This window comes from Mesoplodon mirus (assembly GCF_964341445.2).
Source record: "Mesoplodon mirus genome assembly, chromosome: 6".
NCBI lineage: Eukaryota > Metazoa > Chordata > Mammalia > Artiodactyla > Ziphiidae > Mesoplodon > Mesoplodon mirus.
This window is the reverse complement of record NC_138982.1, coordinates 36281896-36295601: the sequence shown is the minus strand read 5'-3', so window position 1 is coordinate 36295601 and position 13706 is coordinate 36281896. Positions and strand designations below refer to the sequence as shown.

Sequence of the window (13706 nt, the reverse complement as noted above, 5' to 3'; positions counted from 1 at the left end):
CAACTCCCTACTGTAGTCTACAAAGCCCTTTGTGAAGAGGCTCCTGCTACCTCTCCCACCTAATTTTCTACTACAGTACTTTCCCCTTTCCTGTGGTCCAACCACAACCCAGGAGTACTCCCACCTCAAAGCCTCTGTACTACTTGTTCTGTCCTCATGTCATGATTTTCTGCCCAGAGGGGCACAAGGCTCTTATCCATCAGGTCCCAGCTTAAATAGTATCTCCTCACAAAGGTCTAAAGTAGGCTTTTAAGCAGTCTTTAGTACACCAACCCTATTTATTTTCTTTATAGTATTCATAACTACCTCATATTTTATTTACTTATTTCTTTTCTCCAGCTAAAACATAAACTCCATGAGATCAAGGTCGTGCCTAATTCCCAGTTGTATTCTCCAAGTTGTATATACTAAGCACTCAGAAATATGTGTTGAACAAATTAATGGACCTTAAATAAATATTTTAATTAGACTAAACTATTGAAAGATCAGTAATTATTAAAGTTGCCTTCTGTGGTATCTCTTCCCAACTCTAGAAATTCACAACAAACATTTTATTTTTGCCTGTTATTATATATCAGCTTAATGAAAGAAAATGTTTACACAAGAAAAGAATCATTCACTCTTTGCTAAAATTTCAAAAGGTTACAGACTATCTCTTTAATATGTCCTTTCCACTGAATATTCTGCCTGTTGTTTAGTAAGATAATTTTAAAGCACTGATCAGAAAACAAAAACAGACCAAGAGGGGGCTTCCCTGGTGGCGCAGTGGTTGAGAGTCCGCCTGCCGATGCAGGGGACACGGGTTTGTGCCCTGGTCCGGAAAGATCCCACATGCCGCGGAGCGGCTAGGCCCCTGAGCCATGGACACTGAACCTGCGCGTCCGGAGCCTGTGCTCCACAACGGGAGAGGCCACAACAGTGAGAGGCCCGCGTACCACAAAAAAAAAAAAAAAAAAAAGACCAAGAGGGAATTCCCTGGTGGTGCAGTGGTTAAGAATCCACCTGCCAATGCAGGGGACACGGGTTCGAGCCCTGCTCTGGGAAGCTCCCACATGCCGTGGAGCAACTAAGCCTGTGTGCCACAACTACTGAGCCTGTGCTCTAGAGCCCATGAGCCATAACTACTTAGCCTGCATGCCACAACTACTGAAGCCCATGTGCCTAGAGCCCGTGTTCTGCAACAAGAGGAGCTACCGCAATGAGAAGCCCGTGCACCGCAATGAAGAGTAGCCCCTGCTTGACACAACTAGAGAAAGCCGGCACGCTGCTACGAAGATCTAATGCAGCCAAAAATAAATAAATAAATAAGTAAAAACAGACCAAGAAAAATCTAATAACTTTGTTTACCTAAGCACTAGTTTCTTCTGAATGTCTGTTTCAAGGTCTATTCAGTTTTGAGAACTAAAATATTAACTTTCAAATGCTCTAAGTAAAAGTTTAGAAAAATGTTAAAAATGCCTCTGTTTGACAATGAAAAACAGCATACATTTGAAAATACAAAAGTATATTCAAATATTAAGAGAAACTAAAGCATGATAAACTCTAAATCTGAATATTTCTTACTATTCTCTAAAACAGACACTTTGGCCATATAATAAAATAATGCAACAGTTCTCATTAGAAAAATCAAACAAATAGTTATAAGAGAGGTGAGGTCCTAACTTAAAACTACTGGATGGACATCAAAGGAAATGGACAGTTTATAATGTGTAAATTTGAAAATAATGAATATTTTAGGTAACTTCCCCCCTTCCCAAATAAAATTTAAAATTAACCTGTTCACTCTTTCAAAAAACATTACCTATCTATTTTCCAACCACTGGACTAGAGGGAAGGGATATAATCTAGGAGTAGGAAAGACATATAAATAAATAATTTCAATAAATGAGATAAGTGCTCTAACAGCAATGTGTATGACAATAATATGGTAGCACAGAGGAAACAGAGACAAGAATGATTCATTTTGCCTGGAAAAGCTTGAGTAATTGTGACCACAGAACAGAGAACAAATTGCTAATGGGCAGGTTAAAAGTAACACAAGAAAGATCAATTTTTATGAGAACATCTTAATACTCTAGACAAGAAGCAGTAAGAACTAGTGTTGGGGCTGCAGCAGAGTGAGAACGAACAGGTTTACGAGGTACACAGAACTTTTCAAGGCAATTTTGACTGTTAGATATAGTAGCTAAGAATGAGGAGAATATCTGATATGATTCTCCAATTCTGATTTCTACGATTAAGAGGGTGACACTACTCCGTATGGTAACGGCAATATGAAGTCATTTGAGAAGAAGAAAGATTTTAGTTTTAGACACAAAAGGAATGAGGTACTTCTGAGAAAAATAGATTTTGTCGCCTATATATGGTGATAATTCAAGCAAAGGGCATGATTAAACTGTAAGGGATTATCATAAAGTCAGAAAACAGGAAAACCAAAGATGGAACCCTAAAAGAGAGATTGAAAAGGTGGACAAAGGAGAGGAACCCAAGGTGGAAACTGAAAAGAAACATAAATTAAGATGATGACCTGCAAATGGTTTAAGATACATCAAGACAAAAGTATGTTTCAAGAAAGAGTGTGGTCTACTATTTCAGTGAAACACAATAGTCAAGTTGGTTAAAAAGTACAATATATCTAATAAATAAGACCTTAACATGAGCCATTTCAGTAGAATGAGGTAGGCAGACTCAGTACTCATACTACTGCAGGAATTGATATAAATGTGAGGTAGATAAGAGGAGATAGGAAATACAGACTACTCCATGCTAGAAGCCTTTCATTAATAACTGGAGTGTACAACATTTTTTAAAATTTAACTTCCCACTTACTGAACAGGAACTTAATAGAAAAAAATCTTAAAGTCATTTTCTACTGTTTTCGCAAAGTTACCTGAGTAGTTTTTAATCACTAATTAGCAGTATGTTTACTTAAGGGTTTTGTGTGTGTGTGTGTGTGTGTGTGTGTGTGTGTGGTATGCGGGCCTCTCATTGTTCTGGCCTCTCCCATTGAGGAGCACAGGCTCTGGAAGCGCGGGCTCAGTGGCCATGGCCCACGGGCCCAGCCACTCCGCGGCATGTGGGATCCTCCCAGACCAGGGCACGAACCCGCGTCCCCTGCATCGGCAGGCGGACTCTCAACCACTGTGCCACCAGGGAAGCCCTACTTAAGTATTTTTTAAAGAAATAATCTGTGACCACTGTTAAGTCAACAATCTATGGGAACTCCCCTGTCCCAGATCACCTCACAACGTACCAAATATCAATCCCTACTTTTAAAAAGCAGCACCTAATGCAAACATGAGAACATTATTTCCAGAAATATTCTTCATTTGGCAATATGGTGAGCCTTTGTACCTCTAAGAATCTACTCTCAACAAATTATCAGAAATGTGGCAAAAGATTTGTATTCAAAGATCTTATTATCATTTACAATTATTGAAAATTATATTTCCACTATTGCCAGCAAAAACTGGCAACACTATATCTGATAACTGGATATTAATTAAATTGACACAGCATCTCCATAGAATAAAATATAACAATTAATAATGCTTTTCATGACATTTTGAAAGGGGGACGTATACTGTTAAGTGAACAGGGGAAGAAATCAGAACTAAAGGTATACACATGCACACACATATAATGCATACACAAACACCCAGACACATGGAAATTTTTCACAAAAGATCATGGTTTAATTTTAAACTACAGAAATAGTACTATTTATTTCCTTGAGTGCAATCACTCAAAAGTAACAACACGTTTAATAACCACTTTTGAAAACATATAATAAACATACCTGAAGTACGTAATCTAGGGCTATATGTCGAAAACATTTTCTTGTTGCTGTCAGAATGTTTGTGGCTTCTTCAACTTCATGCTGTTTGTTTCTTTGTACTTGAGCATTTTTTACTAATGCGTTTTCTTTTTCTTCACTGACTTTTTCAAACTGCTTCTTGGCATCTTTGAATTTTCTAAGATCTCTAAAAAATTAAAATAGTGAAACTTTCATAAAACTATCTGGATCAAAAACTTTACCAAAATAACATTTAGAATTTAATTCTTATGTTCCTCTATTTATTTATTTATTTGAAAATGACACTCAATAGCTCTTTCAACTAACATACATATTAGTTTATGAGTACACACTATTCCTGATATAGTCAGCTAGCATTTCCTTACTTATATCTATACAATTTAAAGTGAAAATAAATTATCAAATTAACATTACAGAAACATAAAAGGCAAAGTTAATTTTTCTAAAGACAAATTCTGGGACATGTACCCATATTTAACCAAATAATTTTTATTTTATTTTTTTTACATTTATTTTTATTTTCTTTAACTGACGTATGGTTGATGTAAAATATTATATAAGTTACAGGTGTATAATATAGTTATATACAATTTTTTTTTTTTTGGTCAATCCCAAACTCCCTAACTATCCCTCCCCCACCCTTCCCTCCTGATAACCATAAATTTGTTCTCTGAGTCTGTGAGTCTGTAAAGTTGTTGTCGTTGTTTAATATTTATTTATTTATTTTGGCTGCACCGGGTCTTAGTTACGACACATGGGATCTTCATTGCGGCCTGCAGACTCCTACTTGAGGCATGCGAACTCTTAGTTGTGGCTTGCATGTGGGATTTAGTTCCCCAACCAGGGACTGAACCCAGGCCCCCTGCATTGGGAGCATGGAGTCTTACCCACTGGACCACCAGGTAAGTCCATCTTGCCTTTTTTTTTTTCCTGTTTTTGTGTGTGTGTATATGTGTGTGTGTGTTTCTTTGTGTATTTTTGTTTGTTCGGTTTTGCTTTTACCATGTGTCTTGGGGGTTTTGCTTGTTTGTTTTCTTTTTTTTTTTTTTTTCTTTTGTGTGGTGCAGCTTGCAGGGTCTTGGTTCTCCGGCCAAGGGTCAGGCCTGAGCTTCTGAGATGGGACAGCCAAGTCCAGGACACTGGACCACCAGAGAACTCCCAGCCACAGGGAATATTAATAGGTGAGAGCTCTCCTAGATGTCTCCATCTCAACACGAAGACCCGGCTCCACCCAAGGGCCAGCAAGCTCCAGTGCTGGGTGCCTCACACCAAACAACTAGCAAGACAGGAACACAACCCCACCCATTAGCAGACAGGCTGCCTAAAGTCATATGAAGCTCACAGACAACCCAAAACACATCACCTGACACAGCCCTGCCAATCAGAGGGACAAGATACAGCTCCACCCACCAGAACACAGGCACCAGTCCCCCATACCAGGAAGCCTACACAAGCCACTGGACCAACCTCACCCACTGGGGGCAAACACCAGAAGCAAGAGGAACTACAACCCCACAGCCTGTGGAAAGCAGACCCCAAACACAGTAAAACAAAATGAGAAGACAGAGAAATATGTTGCAGATGAAGGAGCAAGGTAAAAACCCACAAGACCAAACAAATGAAGATGAAATAGGCAATCTACCTGAAAAAGAATTCAGAGTATTGATAGTAAAGATGATCCAAAATATTGGAAACAGAATGGAGAAAATACAAGAAACATTTAACAAGGACCTAGAAGAACTAAAGAACAGTGATGAACAAGACAATAACCGAAATTAAAAATACTCTAGAAGGAATCAATAGCAGAATAACTGAGGCAGAAGAACAGATAAGTAAGCTGGAAGACAGAATGGTGGAAATAACTGCCGCGGAGCAGAAGAAAGAAAAAAGAATGAAAAGAACTGAGGACAGTCTCAGAGGCCTCTGGGATAACATTAAACACACCTACATTCAAATTATAGAGGTCCCAGAGGAAGAAGAGAAAGAGAAAGGGTCTGAGAAAATATCTGAAGAGACTATAGTTAAAAACATCCTTAACATGGAAAAGGAAATAGTCAATCAAGTCCAGGAAGTGCAGAGAGTCCCATACGGTATAAACCCAAGGAAAAACACACCGAGACACATATTAATCACACTAAAAAAAATTAAACACAAAGAAAAAATATTAAGCATCAAGGAAAAAGCAAAAAATAACATACAAGGGAATCCCCGTAAGGTCATCAGCTGATTTTTCAACAGAAACTCTGAGGGCCACATTGGAGTGGCAGGATATATATAAAGTGATGAAAGGGAAAAATCTACAGCCAAGATTAATCTACCCAGCAAGGATCTCACTCAGATTCAACAAAGAAATCAAAAGCTTTACAGACAAGCAAAAGCTAAGAGACTTCAGAACCACCAAACCAACTCTACAACAAAGGAACAGCTAAAGGAACAGCTAAAGGAACTCCTCTAAGCCAGAAACACAAGAGAAGAAAAACACCTAGAAAAACAACCCAAAACAATTAAGAAAAAGGTAATAGAACTTACATATTGATAATTACCTTACATGTGAATGGATTAAATGCTCCAACCAAAAGACACAAGCTCACTGAATGGATACAAAAACAAGACCCATATATATGCTGTCTACAAGAGACCCACTTCAGACGTAGGGACACATACAGACTGAAAGTGAGGGGATGGAAAAAGATATTCCATGCACGTGGAAATCAAAAGATTTTGATTTCCATGAGCATGGAATACTCATATCAGATGAGATAGACTTTAAAATATAGACTGTTACAAGAGACAAGGAAGAACACTACATAATGATAAAGGGATCAATCCAAGAAGAAGATATAACAATTACAAATATACATGCACCCAACATAGGAGCACCTCAATACATAAGGCAAATGTTAACAGCCATAAAAGAGGAAATTGACGGTAACACAATAATAGTGGGGGACTTTAACACTTTATTTACACCAACAGACAGATTATCCAGACAGAAAATTAACACGGAAACACAAGCTTTAAACGAGATCGATTTAATTGGTATTTATAGGACATTCCACCCACAAGCAGCAGAATACACTTTCTTCTCAAGTGTACACGGAACACTATCCAGGATACATCACATCTTGGGTCACAAATCAAGCCTCAGTAAATTTAAGAAAATTGAAATTGTATCAAGCATCTTTTCCGGCCACACGCTATGAGACTAGATATCAATTACAGGAAAAAAACTGTAAAAAAACACAAACACAGGGAGGCTAAACAATATGCTACTTAATAACCAAGAGATCACTGAAGAAATCAAAGAGGAAATCAAAAATACCTAGAGACAAATGACAACAAAAGCACGACAACCCAAAACCTATGGGATGCAGCAAAAGCAATTCTAAGAGGGAAGTTTATAGCAATACAATCCTACCTCAAGAAACATGAAAAATCTCAAATAAACAATCTAACCTTACACCTAAAGGGACTAGAGAAAGAAGAACAAAACGAAACCAAAAAAAAACCAACGTTAGTAGAAGGAAAGAAATCATAAAGATCAGAGCAGAAATAAATGAAACAGAAACAAAGAAAACAAGAGCAAAGATCAATAAAACTAACAGCTGGTTCCTTGAGAAGATAAACAAAATTGATAAACTTTTAGCCAGACTCATCAAAAAAAGAGGGAGAAGACTCAAATCAATAAAATTAGAAATGAAAAAGGAGAGGTTACAATGGACATCGAAGAAATACAAATGATCATAAGAGACTACTACAAGCAACCATATGCCAATAAAATGGACAACTTGGAAGAAATGGAAAAATTCTTAGAAAGGTATAACCTTCCAAGACTGAACAGGGAAGAAATAGAAAATATAAACAGACCAATCACATGTAATGAAGTTGAAACTCTGATTAAAAAGCTTCCAACAGGGCTTCCCTGGTGGTGCAGTGGTTGAGAGTCTGCCTGCCAATGCAGGGGACACAGGTTCATGTCCCGGTCCGGGAAGATCCCACATGCGGTGAAGCGGCTAGGCCCATGAGCCATGGCCACTGAGCCTGCGTGTCCAGAGCCTGTACTCCACAACAAGGAGAGGCCACAACAGTGAGAGGCCCGTGTACTGCAAAAAAAAAAAAAAAAAAAGTTTCCAACAAACAAAAAGTCCAGGACCAGATGGCTTCACAGGTGAATTCTATCAAACATTTAGAGAACAGCTAACACCCATCCTTCTCAAACTATTCCAAAAAATTGCAGAGAGAGGAACACTCCCAAGCTCATTCTACAAGGCCACCATCACCCTGATACCAAAACCAGACAAAGATATCACAAAAACAGAGAATTACAGACCAATATCACTGATGAATATAGATGCAAAAATCCTCAACAAAATACTAGCAAACAGAATCCAACAACACATTAAAAGGATCATATACCCTGATCAAGTGCGATTTATCCCAGGGATGCAAGGATTCTCAATATACGCAAACCAATCAATGTGATACACCATATTAACAAATTGAAGAATAAAAACCATATGATCATCTCAATAGATACAGAAAAAGCTTTTGACAAAATTCAACACCCATTTATGATAAAAATTCTCCAGAAAGTGGGCATAGAGGGAACCTACCTCGACATAATAAAGGCCATATCTGACAAACCCACAGGAAACATCATTCTCAATGGTGAAAAACTGAAAGCATTTCTTCTAAGATCAGGAACAAGATGAGGATGTCCACTCTCACCACTATTATTCAACATAGTTTTGGAAGTCCTAGCCACAGCAATCAGAAAAGAAAAAGAAATAAAAGGAATCCAAATTGGAAAAGAAGAAGTAAAACTGTCACTTTTCAAATGACAGGATACTATATGTAGAAGATCCTAAAGATGCCACCAGAAAACTACTAGAGCTAATCAGTGAATTTGGTAAAGTTGCAGGATACAAAATTAATGCACAGAAATCTCTTGCATTCCTATACACTAACAACAAAAGATCAGAAAGAGAAATTAAGGAAATAATACCATTCACCAATGCAACAAAAGGAATAAAATACCTAGGAATAAACCTACCTAAGGAGGTAAAAGACCTGTATGTGGAAAACTACAAGACACTGATGAAAGAAATCAAAGATGACACAAACAGATGGAGAGATATACCATGTTTTTGGATTGGAAGAATCAATACTGTGAAAATGACTATACTACCCAAAGCCATCTACAGATTCAATGCAATCCCTATCAAATTACCAATGGCATTTTTCACAGAACTAGAACAAAAAATTGCACAATTTGTATGGAAACACAAAAGACACCGAATATCCAAAGCAATTTGAGAAAGAAAAATGGAGCTGGAGCAATCAGGCTCCCTGACTTCAGACCATACTACAAAGCTACAGTAATCAAGAGAGTATGGTACTGGCACAAAAACAGAAATATAGACCAATGGAACAGGACAGAAACACCAGAGATAAACCCATGCACCTATGGTTACCTAATCTATGACAAAGGAGGCAAAAATATACAGTGGAGAAAAGACAGTCTCTTCAATAAGTGGTGCTGGGGAAACTGGACAGCTACATGTAAAAGAATGAAATTAGAACACTCCCTAACACCATACACAAAAAATAAACTCAAAATGGATTAAAGACCTAAATGTAAGACCGGACACTATAAAACTCTTAGAGGAAAACATAGGAAGAACACTTTTTGACATAAATCACAGCAAGACCTTTTTTGACCCACCTCCTTCAGTAATAAAAATAAAAACAAACAAATGGGACCTAATGAAACTTAAAAGCTTTTACACAGCAAAGGAAACCATAAACAAGACGAAAAGACAACCCACAGAATGAGAAAAAATATTTACAAATGAAGCAACGGACAAGGGATTAATCTCCAAAAAATACAAATAGCTCATGCATCTCAATATCAAAAAAACAAACGATCCAATCAAAAAATGGGCAGAAGACCTAAATAGACATTCCTCCAAAGAAGATATACAGATGGCCAAGAGGCACATGAAAAGATGCTCAATATCACTAATTATTAGAGAAATGCAAATCAAAACTACAATGAGGTATCACTTCACACCAGTCAGAATGGCCATCATCAAAAAACCTACAAACAATAAATGCTGGAGAGGGTGTGAAGAAAAGGGAACCGTCTTGCAACTGTTGGTGGAAATGTAAACTGATACACCCACTATGGAGAACAGTATGAAGGTTCCTTAAAAAACTAAAAACAGAATTAGCATATGACCCAGCAATCCCACTACTGGGCATATACCCAGAGAAAACCATAATTCAAAAAGACAGATGCATCCCAATGTTCACTGAAGCACTATTTACAATAGCCAGGTCATGGAAGCAACCTAAATGTCCACTGACAGATTAATGGATAAAGATGTGGTACATATATACAATGGAAAATTACTCAGCCATAAAAAGGAATGAAATTGGGTCATTTGTAGCAATGTGGATGGACCTTGAGACTGTCATACAGAGTGAAGTAAGTCAGAAAAAGAAAAACAAATATCGTGTATTAACACATATATGTGGAATCTAGAAAAATGGTACAGATGAACCTGTGTGCAAGGCAGAAATAGAGACACAGACATAGAGAAAAAACATATGGACACCAAGTGGGGGCAGGGGGGTGTGGGGTGAATTGGGAGACTGGGATTGACGTATACACAGTAATATGTATAAAATAGGTAACTAATGAGAACATGCTGTATAGCACAGGGTACTCTACTCAATACTCTGTGGTGACCTAAATGGGAAGGAAATCCAAAAAGCAGGGGATGTATGTATACATATAGCTGATTCACTTCGCTATACAGCAGAAACTTATACAACATTGTAAAGCAACTATACCCCCCCCAAAAAAAGACCAAATGATTTTTAAACAGTAGTATATACCACAGGGAACTTGTTAAAAATGCAAGTTCCAAGGGTCCTCTACCAGAGATTACAATTCTTTGTGTTTTCGGGATAAGAAATCTGAGGGATTTTCTTAAGACACGCCCTTGATTTCACTGTTATGGTGGCCTACAGACCACTCTTTAAGAAACAACATTCATTTATTGTTGAAAAAAATTAGGAGGCCAAAGGACATGAATATATTCTTAAAACACACACACAGAATGCTTTCTAAAAGAATTATGTACCAGTAGAGAATAACAGTATCCATTTCAGTAGTCTGAAAATCTGAAACCTTGATTCATTAATGATCTTAGGTAAATATATAACATCCTTTTACATTTTCTACCAAGGAATTAGGCAAAGTAACTTCAAGACAAATGACTTTAAAATAATAACAACAATAATAATGTGTACCTAGCAACGACTTTAATAAGAAGCCATAAGTTTTCATGTATATACTCTATAAGGACATTCTGAATATTAGTCTATTTTGAAGTGATTTATAAATGATCTGCAAGACATCACCTCCAGGACAACAAATTCTAACCTACTAAAACAGAAGTGCATTATGTTCATGAGATCTGCCACTATTTATAGCTTTTAACATCTGAATACTATATCATAATCAACTTTATCTATAATTTAATATATTCTCAGTCAGGAATTAAAAGACATAAAGTGAAATTATTAATGTGGAAAAGGAAAACGTTCCTACCTGGAACTTCAGATAATTTTTTATTTCTAGTTTCATTTTATTTCACATATAAATGTGATGAATGTGACACAAAAGGTTTGCTTTCATTACTTATTATGCACCTTCATTACTCATTCTCATGTATTCTATTATCTTCTTGACAAAGAAAATACCATATTGAGACAACTAGAATAACTGACAGTATTTCAACCACTTTTGGGATCTGCTTTGATTTTTAAAGATCATTAGGTTATTTATTTACATTAAAAAAATTTTTTTAGTCTGTAACAATTTGAACTATGCATCCTGAACACAAATTTCGTAGTATAAATGATTCACTGAAAGGCATGAAGTCTGACTCCTTTATAGAGTATCAGGAAAAAATGCAATATAAATTTCACAAAGCAAAAAATACACAAAACCCCCCATATTTTCACTAAGTCATGTTTCTAAGTTCTCTCAAAAGGTACCAACTCCCAGATGCGATCATTAACTGGTTGCTTTTCTTTTCTTTTCACTGCAACTGACTTACTCTTTGACAAAGTTCTGAAGCTGTGCCTTAATCGATCTCTGAGTTTGGTCAAATAGGATCTAAAAGAAAAGAAGGAACATTAAACAATTAGAAAAGTAAACAAAGAAAATAATTTTCATGTAGTTCCGTAAATATTACATCCTTCCAACAATATTCCAATTCTAATAACACCTACATTTCTTACTGAACATTGCATAAGACATAAGTATTTAAAAAAGAAACAAACTGATTTTCAAGCCAATTTCATCTGTTTAAAGAATAAAATTACTTCTATTTACAGAGGAATGAAATGTGCATTAATATTTAAACACAGTGTTCAATCAGTAGAGCAATTTATTTCCTTGACTCTAATTCAGGCTTTGGAAGACAACCTAAAAGAGTAATACAAATTCTACTCTATCCACCACAGAAATTTCTTACTCTAATATATTAAAACAAAACAAATGAAAACAACTCTAGAACTGCCTTATACCTCAATTAGAGGTTTCTCATTTGGGAAGACCTGTGGATTTAAATGTCTTAAATTCAGAATTCAAGTAAATATTATATAGCCCTTCAGGTTAAAATATTGCTAAGATTAAAAATGAGAATAAAATTTTATTTCTCACGACAATATTTTACGCCACTTAATGGATGCCACATATTTAACTCTATGTGTGGTAAATTTCACAGGGCTTGGCATGGGAATTCCAAGTACTTTCATAATTTACAGATACACTTCATTCAGAATTTGAAACACATGCCAGATGAAGAGGCAGAAAAATAAATATTAAAAACAAAAAGAGGGCCTCCCTGGTGGCGCAGTGGTTGAGAGTCCGCCTGCCGATGCAGGGGATACGGGTTCGTGCCCCGGTCTGGGAGGATCCCATATGCCGCGGAGCGGCTGGGCCCGTGAGCCATGGCCGCTGGGCCTGCGCGTCCGGAGCCTGTGCTCCGCAACGGGAGAGGCCACAACAGTGAGAGGCCCGCATACCGCAAAAAAAAAAAAAAAAAGAAAACCTTATGTCCTTCAACTAACTAAAAGCAGTACCAAAAAAATTCAGTCTCTATGGAATCTTACTATTAGCAAAGTCTTACGTCCTTGCCTAAATGCCAAATACACACACACACACACACACACACACACAAACAAAACCTGGATTGAGTACAGGGTTTCAAAATCTGTCAATTCACTTCCAAAGGAAAAACAGTTTTGTATTATGTTAATCCCAAAGTATTAAACCCAAATTAAGCAGAAGAAAGGAAATAATGAAGATCAGATTGGAAGGCAACTAAATAGAAAACAGAAAATCAATAGCCAAAACCCAATGAAACCTAAAGCTAGTTCTTTAAGAAGATCTAAAATAGATAAACCCACAACCAAAGTGATCAGGAAGAAAGAAGACACAAATTTCATACAATAAAAAGGAGAGAGATGACTTCACCACAGATTCTACAGATGTTAAAAAAGGATAATCAGGGGAACAATTTTATGCTGATAAATTCAATAGATGAGATGGGGAAATACTTTGAAGGACAAAAACTAACAAAGCTCAAATGTAGCAACGTTTTCTTAGGGCAGTTTCCCAAGGCAATAGAAATAAAAGCAAAAATAAACAAATGGGATCTAATCAAACTTAGAAGCTTTTGAACAGCAAAGGAAACCATGAACAAAATGAAAAGACAACCCACAGACTGGGAGAAAAAATTTGCAAATGTTGAGACTGACGAGGGCTTAATTTCCAAAATATACAAAGAGCTCATACAACTCAATAACA

General features: G+C 36.8%; 1 protein-coding gene across 3 annotated transcripts in view; it reads right to left on the bottom strand.

Moving 5' to 3' along the window:
* Window positions 1-13706, bottom strand: part of ACAP2 (ArfGAP with coiled-coil, ankyrin repeat and PH domains 2) — a 167877-nt gene that overhangs the window by 51074 nt on the left and 103097 nt on the right. For all 3 annotated transcript variants that reach the window (XM_082626128.1, XM_082626130.1, XM_082626129.1), the window contains exons 5-6: window positions 11950-12008; window positions 3800-3983 (exon numbers count right to left, since the gene is read on the bottom strand). In XM_082626128.1, coding sequence (XP_082482254.1) covers window positions 3800-3983; window positions 11950-12008 — 243 coding nt within the window. The remainder of the gene's footprint in view (window positions 1-3799; window positions 3984-11949; window positions 12009-13706) is intronic.